At 32.2% G+C, this 18,587-nt stretch overlaps 2 protein-coding genes across 4 annotated transcripts in view; one reads left to right on the top strand and one right to left on the bottom strand.

Moving 5' to 3' along the window:
* Nucleotides 1-18,587, top strand: part of LOC117794133 (disheveled-associated activator of morphogenesis 1) — a 72,488-nt gene that overhangs the window by 26,473 nt on the left and 27,428 nt on the right. Inside the window, exon 3 of one of the 2 annotated variants that reach the window (XR_004618367.1) lies at nucleotides 1,489-1,544. Coding sequence is in view for 1 of the 2 variants with exons in the window: in XM_034634621.1 (XP_034490512.1) it covers nucleotides 5,017-5,064 (48 nt within the window). In the remaining variant the exon portion in view is untranslated. Of the gene's footprint in view, nucleotides 1-1,488; nucleotides 1,545-4,891; nucleotides 5,065-18,587 lie in introns of those variants that run through there. The other variant, XM_034634621.1, reaches the window with a different exon arrangement.
* Nucleotides 17,442-18,530, bottom strand: LOC117794136 (proteasome subunit beta type-5-like). 2 transcript variants are annotated; one of them, XM_034634625.1, is made up of 2 exons: nucleotides 18,483-18,530; nucleotides 17,442-18,426 (listed from the first exon to the last, which is right to left on the bottom strand). In XM_034634625.1, the coding sequence occupies exon 2, from the start codon at nucleotides 18,420-18,422 to the stop codon at nucleotides 17,562-17,564; it is 861 nt and encodes a 286-aa protein (XP_034490516.1). In that variant the 5' UTR covers nucleotides 18,423-18,426; nucleotides 18,483-18,530; the 3' UTR covers nucleotides 17,442-17,561. The 2 variants fall into 2 exon arrangements, with proteins under 2 accessions (XP_034490516.1, XP_034490517.1); XM_034634626.1 differs by having other exon boundaries at nucleotides 17,442-18,378; nucleotides 18,462-18,487.

Genomic DNA, 18,587 nt, shown 5'->3' with positions numbered 1-18,587 from the left:
CTTGAAATGCATAGCGTGATTTGTCACTGTGACTCTGTGTATGTGTGTGTGTGTGTGTGTGAGAGTGTTTGGTTTAAAGCGGCATATTATTTATATTTTGTTGTTGTTTATGCGGCGCGTGTTGTGAACGAACATTTGTGTTTATTTATTTCTTCATTTCGCTTCAATTTCTTCAGCAAGAATATCAAAAGGCTTTTCGGGGGGCTTTCTAGTGAAATTGAAAACGCATTTAATAACACACCAAATTGAAATGCAAAGGAAACAACAACAAACACTGAGCCGAAATTGTTGACAAATTTCACTTTCAGCCAAAGCACATGCAAATGTTTAAGTAAATCTCTTAAAAACAAACTCTATTCGAATCTTAAAATCTCAAAAATCAGTAACGAATTTGGACTTGAAATTAAAGTTGGGAGTCTGAGCTGCATAAATCAAATTTCACAAGGCACTGAGCAAATGGGATGAGTGCGTTATGGTCGCTGATTAGCGATAACAATTTTGAATGGCGCCGCAATTGATGGGGAGTGCCAACAACAACAACAACAACACCAACAAAAAGATCAAACAACAATAATAAGAAAATTTGATTAGCCGGAACCGCGAGTGAGGGGCGGGCGTGAGCAAACGAAAGTGTTTGCTGCAACAAATGAACCAGAAAATACTTATATACATACATATTTTTGGGCCCTTTTCCTATACCCTGTAAATAGACAATTGCGGTTACATAAATTTATTTCATTTAATTATTACTCATGTTAGGGTCATTCTGTTTTATCTACAATAATAAGAGAGTACGGTTTCAAAAGTCAAGAATATCCATGTCAATCTCTTTTTTAAATTTGTTTTAAAGTGTAAAATATATCAAAAACACAAATACTTAAAAATAAGTGTTCTTACAATCAAATTGATTTCACTATTTTTAAAATTTTTTGGACCATAAAATAAACCAATAAAAAAGGCCTTTAAATTCAACTCTCAAAACTTAAAATTCATTTAAGAAAATGTTCCGAGCACAAATAATTTTTTTTTTTTGATAATTATTCATAATTATTTCTTATTACTATCGCATATTATTTTAATAGGTTTACGTGCTGGATGTCTTTTAGTCGATCACTTTCCACTACTGCATTTTTATTATTAGCTTTTTGGATTTTGGGATGGGTTATCGAGTTCTGTGTGTGTCTGAAAGTTTTCACGTTTTCTTGAGTAATTCGCGCAGAGGCTAATGGAAAATATGTTCATAAGTAATAAGTCAAAGGTATAGGCTCTCTCGAATAATGATTAAGATCTAAGCGAACTGTTGTTGTTAATGACTTTCCAAAGGCTGTGATGAGTTGGCATAACTTGGGAGAAAATTCGTAATTATGAGCTGTTGTTGCTGAAGCTTTTAAAGGCGAAAGAAAATTACGTACTAACTATATACTTACAATAATCTATTACAATCCAAAAAAACTTATTTCGATCTATATCTTTTTCTTTATTTTACAGCCAAAGATAAAGCAATGTTTAAACTAATTTGTGCATTTAGTGAATTATGCTAAGAGGTAAGTGCATTATTTTGACTCGTTTCTAGACGCGATGCTCGCAACTTAAGTTTGTTGCCTAAGTCTTTCGTTTTGAACCCAATTGACCAAAATATATTTACAATCCGTAAACCTGTCGCAGATGAATTGCCAAAAAGAGTGAAAAAAAAAAAAAAGTAGCCAAGTGCGAACCGTTAATTGTGCATGACTTGGAATTGGGCGCAGAAAGAGAGGCACAGAGAGAAAGAGAGAGGGAGAGAGAGTAGGAGACATTGACAACGATTTAGACGAGGACCGTTACATAAAATAGCTACCATGGTTTTGTTGATTTTCATTGGATTTTTTCCACATATTTACTCATGAGTACCCTCCCCCACCCTCTTTCTGCCTCTCTATGATCGGTTATACTCTTGCAGTGCGTAGTACAATTTTGTCATAAAGCCTGTAACACATTCAATAGTGAGAATATACACAAGTTAAGGCGAAGTGACTATTTTTTAAACAAAAATAAAATTTTGATCAGAGTCATATTAGAAAATTTGGTAGTTGAAATGAGAGATGCTGTAAATTTGTACAATCAGCGAACTAAGAAATTCAAAAAAGAGTAGAGTATTTATATTTTCAACTCTTCGATGTCAATTTTCTTTCGATATTTTCTGCATGACACTCGTAAATATTTTCGACTATTTGTCATTAAGCGGGCGTTTGGGCCTTTGGGGCCATTGCGTATCGTCGTCGTCGTCGTATTGAGTGTCGACCTTAAATGGTTTTTGACTTTGACTTCATTGGCTTTTTGGGCTGGCAATTGGCGTGCCGCTTTTTTTTCGGCCGATTGTGTCTGTTGTGTCTGAGGATTTGCAAAGCTAATTAAGTTATTTGAAGTTGTTGTTTGTTTAGTCATGCAGTGCAAAAGCTTTTAATTCTCCTTGTTGTTGTTATTGTTAGTGTCCCAAAAAAAAAATAGATAGAGGAGGAAGGCAAAAATTAAAGACATGAACAGCAACAGTAATACATATATATGTACGAGTATATAAATAAATAATAAACACAAACAAATGCTAAAGTGTTAGAAAAATATTAAGAGTTGTGCAAAAAAAAAATTGTACGATTTCAAGTGATATACGACTACAGTTTCAATGGAGTTTCACAGCTAACTGCTGTGACAGGTGAATGCAGCATGATTGCTAATAGCCTTGAGTTTCGTAGCAGGCAACCTGCTAATTAATTTCGAAGAAATTTCATTGGAAATATTAATTAATTAAATATAAATGATATTTAAAGCGAAATATTTTTATAATAGGCTCTAAATAATTCTAGTAATCTTATAGTCTGCTGTCTAAAGTTAAAAAGCAAGCAGCTAGTGTTTTACTTTATATATTTTCTAAAAATGAGTTTTGTTAGCCTTCAACTTTTAAATAAATAAATTAAATAATTAAATAGTAATTATCTTTCGCAGTTCCTCAAACTAAGAACTTTTAGAATAGCAATTATTCTTAGTATTTAACTTGTTTTTAACGCCTCAAATTATAAGAAAAACATTTTCAACTTGGCCTTAAGACACTCTCGTGCTCTGTCAACAATTACTTAAGCTTAGATGGATGCCTTTGGCCTGCTTTGTTGTCGGTCTTCTGTCAAGCTGTCAATCCCTTGGTTACATCACGAAAAATGTCATCTATAAACATATCAAGCAAAATTTGCATTCTAAAAAAATAGTCAAAGATTAACCAAAACAAATATGTTAAAAGCTGACCTCCAGAGATGTTTGTATTGTGTTGAGATTTTTGGGATAGATTGTATTTTATTATTATTATAGTTTTCGGTATGCACATTCCCTCAGTTATTCATTAAATATTTTTTGCCACCCACTAAGCAGTCGAAAAGTTGACTTTTTGTGATAGACAAGGCTACAGTGGTGTCTCTTTCATTAGTACACAGCTGCAGCATAGCAACAACAATACCGCACAGTGGGAAAAAGGGCTTAGCTACCGGCGTTTAATTTAAAATTATAAGCTTTTTTTTAAATACATAGAAAACTTGTCTAATGATTACAAAAACATACTTTAATAAGCTTCTTAATGCTTTTTAATATATTTCTGGGCAGCTGTAAGTTTAAGTTTGGACTGAAAATTTGTAAAAAAAAAAAACAACTTTTTTAAAATTCATTTAATAATTTAAATTCTATCAAAGAGAAGGTCTCAGTAATTCAGACTGAAAAATTTGTAGAAAAAAAACTAAATAAAAATAATTTTTTTTTTAATTCATCAAAAGTTTAAATTCTATCAAAAGGAAAAGTCGCCCAATCAACGAAAAACACAAATTGTTTAAATACTTGTGTTAAATAAAACGAATACTTTATTTAACTACATTTCTTATTGGCTTTCTAAAAATTTATTATTTTTAAGAAAATGTTTAATTCGTGCCCAAAAAAATATAGCAAATAATATTATTATCTATTTATATTTATATAAATCTCTTTGTTCAATTGACTGAGCATTGTACAGGCCAAACGGCTCCAGATACAAGTTTGAAATTTTATCACAGCACAGATATGAGGAATTCATCTGCGTTTAAGACGGCGTTTTGTAAAATTCGCCCTGCAAGTGCGTCAAAATCGATGTCAAAGTTCGCGTTTATTTCATTTTATAATTTTTTTTTTTTTAATTTCACGATATTTTACAATTTGGTCAAACTCGGGTTACTATATCATATAGCTGCAATAGGAACAATCGGGTTCAAATTCAGTTTAAAAATATAATTTATATTTATATGCTATTTATTTCGTTTCGCTTAATCAAATGCCCACTGTGCAGCAACGGCTAATGAGCCGGTTTACAGTTTTACGCTCTCACAGACACGCTCTCTCTCTCTTCCCATCTCTCTCTGTCTCTCTGTCTCTTTGGTTGCGCTCTCTCGCCCACACTGAGCGTGTTGTCTTGCGCTGGCTTTTGGCACCTGTCGCTGCAACTTTGTCTTTTGTTGAAACTTCTTCAACGGCTGACGTCGCAGTTGCTGCCTCTGCCTCTGTCGCTGTCGCTGCTGACGTCGCGTCGCTGCTTTGGGGTAAGCTCAAGTTGGCACTGCGGTCGGCACGTCTTGAGCGTTCAATGCGCTGCCAGTCGTCGATAAGAACGCACGCGAAGTCGCCCCGGGAAAATCAAAATATATATATTTTTTTGAAGAAAACGCGCGCGTGTGTTTTTTAAACAATTTTATTTCTTCTTTTTTTTGTCAACTCGTGCGAAACATTTTTTGCACTCAGTGTACGAATTTTTTCTTCTTCAAAGAAATACAATATAAGCAATATTGAAATACAATTGTTTTAAATGCTTTTATACAACTGCAGCATTTGATGTGCATTGTCTATTCTTTGTGACTTGGTTTTTTTTTTATTGTGTCATGTGACAGTTCTCGCCGCCAGATGTCGCATCTGCTCACCGCAATATTAATGCAGTTTTGAGATTTATCAAGTGTTTTGTTCAGCATTTACAGCAAAATGTCAACGAAAAATCAAATGAGTGTCTTCATGGAGAAGTTCAATACGGTGAGTCAAATGGGACTGAGTAATAGAGTTTACTAAAAGTTGGCATTGAAAACCTTAATTCAAAACTTTAAAAAGAAAGGTTTTTCTCTAAAATGAAAACTGTTTTATTTTAAAAATTATACCATTACTTTAAAAAAATAACAGCATTCATGGACTTTGCAGAAAGTTAAAATTGAAATCTTAACTTTGTTAAAATATTGCAATTAAAAAAGCAGATTTTCCAATCGGAAGAAACAAAAGGAACTTTTGAAGTTAGGAGTTTGCAGTTTTTTTTTTAATTTTTATAGATAAATAAATAAATTTAGAGAACAGCTTTTGTTTGAAAATTGGCTGATTACTTAATTTGAGGAATTTAAGATTTCAATACGTCAAAGTATTGTTAAGAAGTTATTTAGGGTTCTCTATGAAAATAAAACTGACTAACTTTTAAAAGACAAAATGTTTTGATTATTTAGTGTCCTATAACATTTCTCAGAATTTCATAAAATTATACAATTATTGTTTTCATACAACAATTCTTCAATTCAAATAATTGCACAGCTATGTAGTCATAGTATAAACCTTTCTAAACTTTGGGAATAACCAATTCCTAAGGTTTGTACTTACTTATTTATAGGTGATTCATTAGCTTCAAATGTAACTGCTTTATATAATTACAAAATACTTTCAAGTCGGATTTTTTTTGTAGCAAAAAATAATGTAGACAGTTGACATTCTGATGTTCTTAGACCTTTTTAAGTTTTCTTTCTTGGAATTAAAATTCTGCAATGTCATTAAAGATTTGCCGTTATTTGTTTTAGTTGAAATTAGTGCTCCATCTTCACTAAAAATTGAACATATATTGAATGATTTTCTTCTTCTGAAAGATATCTTATTAAAAGCTTTCTCAGGTGCGCCTAGATTCATTGAACTTGCAACTCACCAAAGTTGATCTAGGGCTTTGTCATATCTTATAGACACCTGTGGCATATAGCGAAATGATTGGCAATTGGATAAATGAGTCGACTCATTTGTCATTTGCATTCAATGCTGACTGTCAGGTCATCAATAAATTGGAATTGAAATTGAAATTGAAATTTTTGAGCTTAGTTTTCCAATCGTCGCATTTGTTTTTGATTGTGGAGCCGCAACGCACATAAAATGAAAGTGAAATGCGCTTCAAAATTAAGTGTTTGCTCTATACTGATGTGTGTGTGTGTGTGTGTGTGTCTGTGTTTATGCCAAGTGGCTGCTTAAGGCTTGGGCTTCAATGAGCCTCAATTGAATGACTGACGAAATGTTGCGCACCGCATAATAAACGACGCGTCCAAAAAGAAGTGGCTAACAACAATTTAATGCAGCCAATGCTAACAGTAGTTGTTGTGGTTGCTATTGTTGTTGTTGTTGTTGTTGCTATTGTTGTTGTTGTTATTGCTTATTGCTTATTGTATGCAACAATAATTAATAAGTAATTTTTGTTTGTTTGTTTTTATTGCGCACATTTCATGGCGTGTACACAGGCGGGGTAAAAGTTGCCCAATTGCCCAATTGAGCACGCTCGATAAATTATCGAGCACATCGATAACACATTCCGATTTTGAAGTGAAAACTTTCCAAGAACTTTCCATCAATTTTTTAAATTGAAAATTGATTACACATTTTGATTGATAAGGGATAACTATCCAAGAACTTGTCAACAATTCTTTAAACTGAATAATTTCATAATTTTTAATAGCAATTGATAGCAACAAATAATGTACTGTCTTTAATGAAATCAAGAATCTATACCAAGTTTTTTTTTTTTTTTAGCATTTATTTACTAGGAGCTAAGGTCGATTAGATAAGAAAAATATTAAGGGAGTTTTATAGATCTATTCCTACTATAAATATATAATATAGTAAACTAATGCAAATTAAGTATATATACAAAATTTCATCAAGTTTGCTTCACAGGGTGTTAAGTTCGTATAGATAGGAAGTAAATTTAGGAAGTTCTACTGATCTATTTCTACTATATGTAAATAATACAGTAAACTAATACAATTGAAGCATATATACCAAGTTTCATCAACATTGCTTCACATGGTGTTGAGTTCGTATAGATAAGAAAACGTTTTAGGCAGTTCTATCGATCGATTTTTACTAAAAGTATATAATATTGCAAACTTATACAAATGAAGCATATATACAAAGTTTCATCAACTTTGCTTCACAGGGTGTTGAGTTCGTATAGATAGGAAATAGATTTAGAGAGTTCTATGGATCTATTCCCACTATAAATATATAATTTAGTAAGCTAATACAAATGAAACATCTACACCAAATTTCATCAAGTTTGCTTCACAGGGTGTTGAGTTAGTATAGATAGGAAATAGATTTAGAGAGTTCTATGGATCTATTCCCACTATAAATATATAATTTAGTAAGCTAATACAAATGAAACATCTACACCAAATTTCATCAAGTTTGCTTCACAGGGTGTTGAGTTAGTATAGATAGGAAATAGATTTAGAGAGTTCTATGGATCTTTTCCCACTCTAAATATATAATATAGTAAACTAATGCAAATGAAGCATTAATACAAAATTTCATCAAGTTTGCTTCACAGGGTGTTGAGTTCGTATAGATAAGAAATAGCTAAATAGTTGAAAAACTCGCTAATAGCTCATAAAATGTTTGAATTCAAATATTAAAACCTGTAAAGTTGCCGTTCTGCTCTGGGTCAATGGCAAATCAATGGTCGAGTTTTTATAGAATTGTGTGGCATAACTTGACGTCATCAAAGCGCATGCCACTTAATGTGGCTCTGATGATGTAGTATGAAGTTGGATGGGGGAGGGTAAAGGAGAGGGCATCCGAACCAGTTTCAACTTGTTTCCACTTGGTATGCTTATGCAACCGAAAATCGCATGTAAAGTGCAGTCTGGGGACAGAGAGAAAGCAGACGATACGGTGTTAAATTCTAGCACAGCTTGCGGTAGTTGATGTCACAAAACGAATGACTTAGGCAACAAACTTGTGTGTGTGTGTGTGTGTGTGTGTGTGTGTGTCCACAACGGGGCATTCAAAATGATGATAAGATGCCGTTAACGCAGCTTCAACTTCAACTTCAAATTCAATATTCAATTGATAAGTCATCAAATTTATTGAGTTATTGCTCAGAGTTGTTATCCAAAATCGTGTTATGCAATGGCAATTGACACCCAATCTCGAGCTGTAAATCCATCATATGATATTAGACCAATGCATCCATAACATACACACACACACACACACTTGACAAGTACAAATACTTCTCAACTCAGCTCTTCTCAGCTGTCCACGCCTTGGCAATTGCATAAAGTGGGCGCTGACTTGAAATCAGTCTGTATGTCTGTATGTCTGTCTCCCAGTCTGTTAGCCTGGCTAATAGGCTTGTCTGGCTGGTTGGCTGGCTGGCTGCTGACTGTTGTTGATTGCTGCCGAAGGTGAGGCGGTTTTCGGGCTAATTACGAGCACAACATTTGAAATGTGAATGCAATTAAGTCAGCATACGAGCACAAGTGTCAAGTGCGTGGGGCTGACAATGTTGCCCCCAGAATGTCACACTCTTATTTTATTTATTTATTCTATACTTTTTTTTTTGTACCACAAGGAAGTTGTTAGCTTTGTTGCATTTAAAGCCATTTGTGTTGCCACCCATGCTGCCATATTGTGCACTTTGTCAGTTTCATACGTAAATGGCAATAAAAAAAATAAATAACAACTTTTTTTAGTATCCAAAGATGCAGTAAATCAAATCATATTTTGACAGGGACACAAAGAATTTATATTGACGTGCAGAAAGAATTTGTATCACAGTAACAAGATGTTTTAAGTGGAACATTTATGAAAATGTCATACATTGTAATTTTATTATTATTTTTTTTTAAATTTTTCCGACTTGCTTCAAACTTATTATCAAACAACTATATCCAAAATGAATCGACACGTATCTCACCGATTTTATAAAATTCATGTTCTACTGCCAATAATGAGGGTCTCAGAGTTGTATGTGTAATTAGTTTCAATTTTATCTGGGTTGCCCTTAAACTTATTTTCAAAATTCTACATGCAAGACAATCGATGACTGAAAGCAAAGAAGCATTAAATATTCAGCATTAAATTGAAACTAAAATTATAAGCGAAGAATTAAATAAATTAATAAACACTAGAAATTTTCCGTTGCAATATTAGATTTTTATTTTTATTTTTAGCTTAAATAATTTTGATTTTAACAATGTTGAATTTAAAAATTCTTTATGTCAATTGTTTGACAGCTATTAGAAGAATTAAATAAATTAATATGTATAAACTAGAAATTTTCTGTTGCAATTTTAGATTTTTATTTTTATTTTTAGCTGAAATAATTTTGATTCTAACAATGTTAAATTTTACATTTCTTTATTTCATTTACTTGCAAGCTTTTAGAAAATTCGCTTTTTTCTCCGGAAATTTCACGAAAAACGGTCAATCTATTTATTATATTAGTTAGCCGATGGTAACATTCTACTAATCTATCAGTTGAAATAATAACAACTTAACTTAAATATTGATCACTTGTTATTTATTAAGCTGCGCATTTAGCTGCATTACGCATACGCACCGTTGTACATTGTGTGCTTGTAATCGAAGACAAACCGCCAATGTCAGTTGCAAATAGACATTAATTGACGACTTCCTCATAGCCCTGTTCCCCTGCAATGATACCAACTATTGCTTATCATTTCAACTTGATGTTTTCATTTTGAGTCAAGTTCTCATTCTGCTTGCATAAGCAGAGGGACAGGCAAAATTATAATGGGTGGGAAATTCGAGAAACCGCAAGAAAATCAACTTGCAGCTCATGGATTTTGTTACCTGACCGACCAAAAAAAAATAAAAATAAATAAAAAATAAAAAAACTCTAAAGTGGCTGATTTAGCAAAATTTTTGTTTTGTACTCGTATTTTTATTATTTATGTGTTCGTTGTTGATTTGTTGAGTTCAGGCTGTAGCTGTAAATGCCTGGGACCCATTTATGGTGGCTCTGACCCATATTGTTGTCCATTGTCCATTGGCCAACTGCTTTGGGGCCTATGGACAGCGGTGCCAAATACGGAAGCCATGTAATGCTAATGAATTCAAAAAAGCAAAGCAAAAACTCAAACATGTCTAAAAAGAAAAAAAACGAAAAAAAGAAAAAAAGAGTCGGAGAAGAAGAAGAAAAAACACATTTGACGAAGCTGTTAAAAAGTTGTAATAATAATTTCCTGACTCTGATTTGCATGTTGCAGGTTTTTGTTAAACATACTCAATCATACCCCTCCTCCTTCTTCCTCTCTGCACCACATTCCAATCTCATTCCCATTACATTTTGAATGACAACTTGGCTCCAAAAAACAAAAAAAAAAAGATTACAGCAGCCGTGGAATGCGAGCAGACCAACACCTACGTAAGATGACACAATCACTACACTTATACCCTGTACAAAAAAGTGCATCTTTTTGTTTGTTAAATTTTATAAAATTAAATTGAATTGAATTGTTCGTTGTGATTTTTAGATTCGCTTACTGGACATCTTTTAGTCGATCATAGAAGTATTTCTACTTATAAATGGTGCATCTTTCAGTTCAATCTAAGGAATATACAATTTAAATTGTTTGTTTACCAATAATATTTCTTAAAATTATATCACTTTTTTGAGTGCTCGGGCTTTTTAATTTTGCTACAGGATATCTCTTAGTCGAGCATAGAAACATTTTTGTTTCTTAAGTGTTATTCTTTCAATTCATGAGCTACACTTTTAATTTATTTTAATTTTAATTTACTCGAATTAAAAATAGTAATTAATAAGTATTAAAATAATAAATATCTAAACTCTCTGCATATGATTTTTAGTTTCATTCACAGGGCATATTTTAGTCTTATTATTATGTTTATATTATATACTTTATATATTATATTTATATTTATATTTTTTGGTTCTCATGCAGCCCGCATTTTTATAAAAATTGTTCCAAAATAAAGTCACAACAGCTAAAGTGAAAGTCTTAACAAATTTGATAACAGATACATTTGTATCTCTTTTGTGAACTTTTGTATTTATTTACACAACTGCTGACAACTATTCATTCAAAGTAATCATCTCAATGTCAATTATCAGACTGTTTTTCTGTTGTTTCATCTCAGTGTCAAGCAAATAAGTAAACAATCATAAATTGAGGTACACACTTTCAGTTTAGTTTAGTTTCTTCTGCCGCGTATTACTGATAACAAGAGTAAGTGCTAAAATAAGTACATGTGAATAAGTAAGTAAGTTCGAGTATTTATCAAATATATTCATTGAATTTATTAAAAAATTGCGTTGTGGTTGCCATTGAAGAAACGAGATACTTTTATCTTTTGAATACGTGATTATTAAATTATAATATTCTTTAGAAAATAGTACACACTATTTAATGAATACATATATGAATGAATGCTGATTTTTCTCTTTCTCGGGGTGACTGGGTCAATCTTTTTTCAAGCTGTGGCAATCAACCGACTCCACTTGTTGCCCAGCTCATTTGTATCTTCTTTTGAAAGCCAACTCCCGTTGCGTAACCCGTTTCAGCCACTAACAAGTTCTCAAGCACTGAAGATGCAATTGTATACAAGTTTTATGGCAGCTTCCATAAACAAATCATTTAATATTTAACGTGTTTTTCTTGTAGACGCCAAAAGTAATTCTAACAAATATGAGATACGTTATTCATATTATCGAATTTAGCTTGTAATTGCTCATTGTCTTTAGTACAAGATTTAACCAGGCTTTAGGGACTTTTATTTATATTTAAGGCATAGTTTTTTGTTTAAAAATTTTTTAAAATATCCATAAAATTTGCTTTGTTAATGTTTAAAACAGAGACCGTAACAGTTATTTATTTATTTATTTAAAAGCAGTCGGCAAAGAAAAAATTAACAAGTATAAAAATAAAGTTAAGGATTAAAAATACAAATAAAATTAAATAAATAAATTATGAACTGTAAAGAAAAAAAATTAAAGTTAGATCTGGGGTAAGCAAAAGTTATACGACAATCTTTTTAAATGAAGTAAAAAGTGATTTATATAGTATAAGTTATAAACTGAATTTCTTCGAAATTAACGACTCAAATATAAGCTTGACTGTATATATATATTTTTTCTTCTCACTCATTTGTCTATTTTAAATTTTATGCTATTATTGATTTACTTTTCTAATCCTGGTTTTAGTTTAATTTTTTTCCTCTTAGAAAATTAATAAAACACAATTTCAAATATACGAATATAATCTACCCAAGAGTTGCCTGCTTACTAGACTTCTTTTTTTGGCCAGATGGCATTGATTTGGGACTACAAAACTTGTGTCTGTCAGTTTTGCTTAGTTTCACTTAATTTTCCAAATGAAATATAGAAATTGATTGGGGAATGTCAGTAACTGACCCAATAGCTGTTAACGGTACTGACGGGGGTCAAATCATCGCTCAACTGTTGGCCTTCAGCTGCCAAATTGGCCAAAATTCAAGAGAGAAAAAGTGCAAGAGATAGAGAGAGCGAGAGAGAGACAACAAACAGTTTTGGTAAAAGTTTTCCGCTAGGAGACTTCGTTGGTTTTCTTCTGTGTCAACAGCGAATGGTTAGATGGTGTTGAAGAGGAAGACGATGAGCTGTAACTGGCAGCTTGGGAGATTTCACCTAACAACAACAGCAACAACAACAACAACCACAACAATAACAACCACATCGGCTTACCACAAGAAATCGCCAACTTAATTTACAGCATTTTGAATGTGGCCAGCACGATCTATGCAATCTTCTGCTTTGTTTTTTTTTTTTTTCTGTTTCTGTTTTTTCTTTTTTTTATTTTTATATATATATATTTTTTTTTTTGTCGCCTTTTAAACATTTTCACTTTCGTTTTCAATTTGTGTGTTTTGAGGTTTCGCGCTGGCCAAAAAGAGCCAACTGCGACTGCGACTGCGACTGCCTCTTAGCCGGGCCAATAATCACAATAATCGTGGTAAGCGGGCAGTCAGTCAGGCCCGGTCTGGTCTGGTCTGGTCGGCTCGGCTCTGCTTGGCCTGGCCTGGTCTGTGGGGCCCGAGAGATCGGCAAACTGGTTGGGGTCTCCAATCTGGCCGGATGCTTGGAATTTTCGGATGCCGAACGAAAGTGAAAACGGTCGACAAGAAGCAAATGAAATCAAAATTGAATTTAAATAAATTACGTATGTTAATTGCAGCCAAGCCACAAAACTCTTTTCGACTTACTAACTCAAACACCCCAAAATAAAATAATATTCAAACAACATTAAGAATTAGCTTGCCTTCAAATTTTTCGAATAGCCAATAAACTTATGTTTATAATATTGCTTATAAAAGGTAAAATAGTATTTAATAGTTTTGAATTTTCGAGAATCACAAGTTGGAATTTATTACATAAATTTAAGTGCAAAAATCAAATTTAAAAAGTTTTCTTGGCATTAAAATCAAAAACAAGATACAGCAGAAACAAATTTGTTTTGACAAAATTGTTTCAACTTTAATGCAGAATGAATTTTAGTGCCAAACCTTGATAAAAATATTCCCATTGAAATTTGGTTCAGTTTTGCCAAAGTTATGACAGTTTGAAGTTGGTCAAACCTTTGACCTAGCAACTTTACAAGTCAAAATTCTTGTCCAATTAGACATGATTTTTTACAGAAAAATGAAAGGTCTGAGAATCAAGTTTAATGTATTCTTTTATACTAATTACGATATAAGGAAACGATTAAAAGTAAAAACTTGAGATTTAAAATTTCAATTTTTCAAAATTTCAAAGGGGGGACCCTTAACAAAAAAATCGAATTCTGACGAAATCTGGCGAACATTTTTTTTTTGTTATATTAATAAAACTTGATTGCAGAATAATTGTAGAAACCAATCCATGATCAAAATTATATTCCGCTTGAAAATCGTTCGAGTTTTGACAAAATTAAGATTAAAAATAAGAAACTGTTGTACCGAATTTCACATTTGATGACCAAATTGAAATACTTTCCATAAGAGTATTATAAAAAGAAAAAATCAACTCCCAACTGAAACCCCAAAATGAAACTGAAACTGTTTTTCAACTTTTTTTTAAAATTTTTTTTTTTGCGAATGCGAGTTGCGGCTTACTTGAATTAATGAGGGTCAAGATACTTGACGGCTTTGGCTTTCTACATCATAATCAGCAACAAAAACATGATCATCATTATTATCATCAGCAGCATCAGCATCAACATCATCGACACCTTGAAATTGCTGCAGGTGAAGTTGAAAAGTTGAAGATGGAGCTGAAGTTGCTAAAGTTGCTAAAGTTGAAGCTGGAACTGAGATTGATGAAGGCAAAGACATTACACGGAGCTTTGTATTGAACTTGAAATGTGTGTGTGTGTGTATTATGTGTGTGTGGACAGAAGATGACAGAAAAAGACAAAAAAGGGCTACACAACAACTGAAGAAAAAGCCTTGACGCACGTGGCTCAAGTTAATGAAAGCGCATTGTTTATTGCCGGGTATTTTACAGTGCAGCATACCTGATTTTTTTTTTTTTTTTTTTTGTAATTATTGTTGTAATTGCTGTAGCTGTTGTTGCTGAAGATTACACATTTGTAAGCTCATTTCGCCCGCATAGAAAATGTTCCATAACTGTGTATCCTGTTGATATATGACGAATCTATCCAAAAAGGTCATTTAATATCTATATCTTGCTGTGTGATCTATGAGATCATTAGCCACAATTGTGAATGATTGATTGCGTTTGATCTTTTTGGGCAATATCTCTAAACAAATAAAACCTTGGCAAAATACTCTATAAATTATGCCAATGGGTTACCATAACACATATACATAGTTTATAAATATATACTGTTCTTTAAATTTTTTTAAAACTATTATAAAATACAGACCAGTGTGTCCTTCATATTACTTATCATAAATTGACAAAGATAATTTGCAGTGCATTTGCTGTGTCGATCATCTTTTATTTATTCTATTCATTTACAATCTAAATTTGTTAAGAGCCTGTAAGATATCAAATGTACACATTTTGAAGTTCGAAAAAAATGTGTCAAAACGAAGAAAAAATACTTATTATTGAGATTATTAAATGTTTTTGCTGATCTTCTTTTTTTTATTGTTTCCCTTTCTTTCTTTATTTTCTATGCCGCTTTGTGCGGCAATCGTAAACTTTTTCATATTTTGTCAAACCTTTCTATCTGTCTTCAATACCCAACATATGCTAAATTGTTTATGTTATTTGCTAACCGATGGCTTTTGACTATTATGGCTATTATCTAAGAAATTCTTGTTAGATTTTGATTAACGAAACAATGGAGACAATACACAAAAGAAATACAAACTTGACCAACTGCCACTTCCCACACAAAAAAAAAAAAAAAAAAAAAAAAAAATCATAGACAAAATAAAAACAACAAACCTTTTAATCTGAACAATAATCTTGTTTTGAGGCACGAAATGATCTCATAACGGTGTACAAAGTGTCCGGTCAATTAAAGGCCAATTGAACCCTGTGGAGCTGATTAACAATGCGTCTCGTTTAGTCAATTAAAACGCCAGCATATGATAAACTCAACCACAAAAAAATCACAAAAAAAAATCAAACACATCATAACAGATAAAGACAGCCAAAAAAAAGCATAACAACAACAAAAAAGAAGTTCGATCAAATTTAACTTGTTTTCGGCTTTTCTTAAACTTTTCTTTGCCGTTTATTAATGCCGGCTCATTATTATTATGATACTCTTACAAAGGGTATTATGAATAAAATGTGATACATTGAATATACCTGATTTAACGATCTATACAGTAATGATCTAAAAAAACATATATATGTAGTGGTTTTATTTTAATACGTTGATTAGTTTATTTTTTTTTGTTATTTAAGTCATTATGAAAACTACAAATAATATCTAGATGATGATCATTTTTAGTTAAATTCAAAATATTTTAGTTTAAAGTCAAGTGTACTTATTATTTTGATTATGAGTATTAAAGGGTATTAAACTTTCGTATTGACATGGACTGCATTTTGTCATCTTTTTCTTTTAGCTATTTTTCTTCGCTCGATTTGCTTTTGCATTGTTTTGAATTAATAATTTATATCGATTTTTATAAGCGCCCGCGGCGCACATCAATTGATTTACCGGATTAGCATACACAAACACAGACACACATACATATTTATGTATATTTATAGTATAGTATGGTCCACAGACAATGTCGGACCCATGTCGATTACTCTTTTTTTTTTTTCTCTTCCACTTTACAAGTTGATTTTGGCTAAAAATATTATTTGCAATTTATGAAACGCGTTCACAATAACAACAAGCACAGCGATACGAAAGTAAAAGTTCAATTAAATAAAGATAAATTGCACAACAATTGTTGTTGGCTGCCCGCTTCAAGTCAAGTCCAAGCCCAAGTCGAAGTCGAAGCCGAAGCTCGATTTAGCCGAGTCTTCGACTTGACTCTTTGGGCCAGTTTACGTAAGCCTCATAAAAATTTCAAAAATGCAAAAATTGCTCATTGAGACAATGCCAAGTGTCAAGTACCATGTGCCAAGTGCCACGCCCTAAACCAATGACAATTACAAATTGATAAACATTTCAAGTAACATTTTCCAACTCGCCGCTTGCTCAGAAAAGTAAAAGTCGCTGATTTTTTTTTTTTTTTTTTTTGTTTATCCAAATAAAAATTGTAATCACATATAAAACTACATTGAGAGAAAATTGTAAATTAAATTTCCTAGAGAATACAATTCAAAGGCAGCATTAAGTTGTAGGCCAAATTATGATCAAAGTGACAAAAAAGGTCAAAGTTTCTGAATGTATGTATTTAAATAACGAATAAAAGTAGAAAAATTCAATTTTTTAAATAAACAAAATCTGCAGATAGTGAAAATTGTGATATAAATTAAATCACTTCATCTGCCGGTTATACACTGAGAGAAAAGTATGGTATTAATGGCAAGAAAATAAACATATCTCCTTTACTTTTAATTATTATAAATTTTTAAGAGTCTGAGTATGAAATGTTAATCAAAATAAATTTTTAATAACAACAATGACAAAGGTCAAAGTTTCTGAATGTATGTATTTAAATAATGAAGGAAAGTCGAAAAATTCAATTTTTTAAATAAACAAAATCTACAGAAAATGAAAATTGTGATATAAATTAAATCACTTCATCTGCCGGTTATACACTGAGCAAAAAATATGGTATTAGTGGCAAGAAAATAAAAATATCTCCTATACATTTAAATATTATAAATTTCTAAGTGTCTGAGTATGAAATGCTAATCAAAATAAATTTGTAATAACAACATATACATGAAAACACTGAGAGAAAATGTGGTATTTATTAGATGACTCGTTTTGCGTTTGGAGTGAACATTTTACCCTGATTTACTTAAAACTTAATCTTAAATTATGTATATAAATAAAAAAAAATAATGGTTATTCCAGTAGCATTAATTCGTCATCGTCTTCAACATCCATAGGAACTGCATATTCTGGTTGAATCTGATTAAATTTCTGACAGTTCTCAATGGATATTACCTTCCAGCCATTTTCAGTCATATGATATAGGGAAATAGAACCGCCAGAGTAGGGATCACAATTAATGGCATTGTAAGCAGCACGACGCGCCAAAAAGAAGGCTTCCTCATCGGACATATTCCAATTGTAGCCACTGTCCAATACTCCAAGTGCATAGGTTGAACCGCTGCCGATGGAAAATAGATTTCCCTCGACACGATCGCCTTCATTGCTAATATAAATGAGTTTGGAACCATCTGGATGTGGATCATAGCCAGCCAGTATTAATCCCATGGATAAACCCATTCCCAAGAATCGATTCACAATATTGTGAATGAACTTTGAGGCGGCTGTTATTGTCATGCTGTTGTTGCCATTTTGCAAACGGTACAGGCGACACTCGCTAGTGAGCACACGATGCCAGTGGACACAATCACCAGCACATCCAGCAATGGTGCCCAGCATACAATTGTCCAATTCCATGATCTTCTTTGACCTCAAATCACTTGTTGAGGTTTGTGAATCAGCACACATTACGATGCCACCACGATATTTAAATCCCAATGTTGTGGTACCATGTGCTAAATTCAGTTTAATGTTCTTCTGTGCCAATATCTTGTTGAGATTCATCACAGGATTGTCAAAGGGCGGTGCCATGAAATTGTATGGATTATTTGAGGTCGCTTTGGCCATCTGCATTTCCATGTCTGCAAATTCGAAATTTGGTTCTCCCCTTCTGAATGGCAAGTTATTAAAACCACACATCTTTTCCAAAGCCATTTTGCTGTTAAGTAAAAAGACTTTTTTAAGTAAACTTACGTATATATTAAAGACAATTACCAAATGTTGTTATCTATATACGAGATATGAAGATTTACAAAAATTATAGAAAATTTATTTCTGTGAGTTGTGAAAATAAATTTATATATTTCTCCAAAACACAAG

The sequence above is a fragment of the Drosophila innubila genome, chromosome X (assembly GCF_004354385.1).
Source record: "Drosophila innubila isolate TH190305 chromosome X, UK_Dinn_1.0, whole genome shotgun sequence".
NCBI lineage: Eukaryota > Metazoa > Arthropoda > Insecta > Diptera > Drosophilidae > Drosophila > Drosophila innubila.
This window is presented reverse-complemented; position numbering and strand designations above follow the sequence as displayed.

Coding starts and splice junctions, on each gene's coding strand:
- LOC117794136 (XM_034634625.1), bottom strand. CDS start 18,422: ATGGCTTTGGAAAAGATGTGTGGTTTTAATAACTTGCCATTCAGAAGG.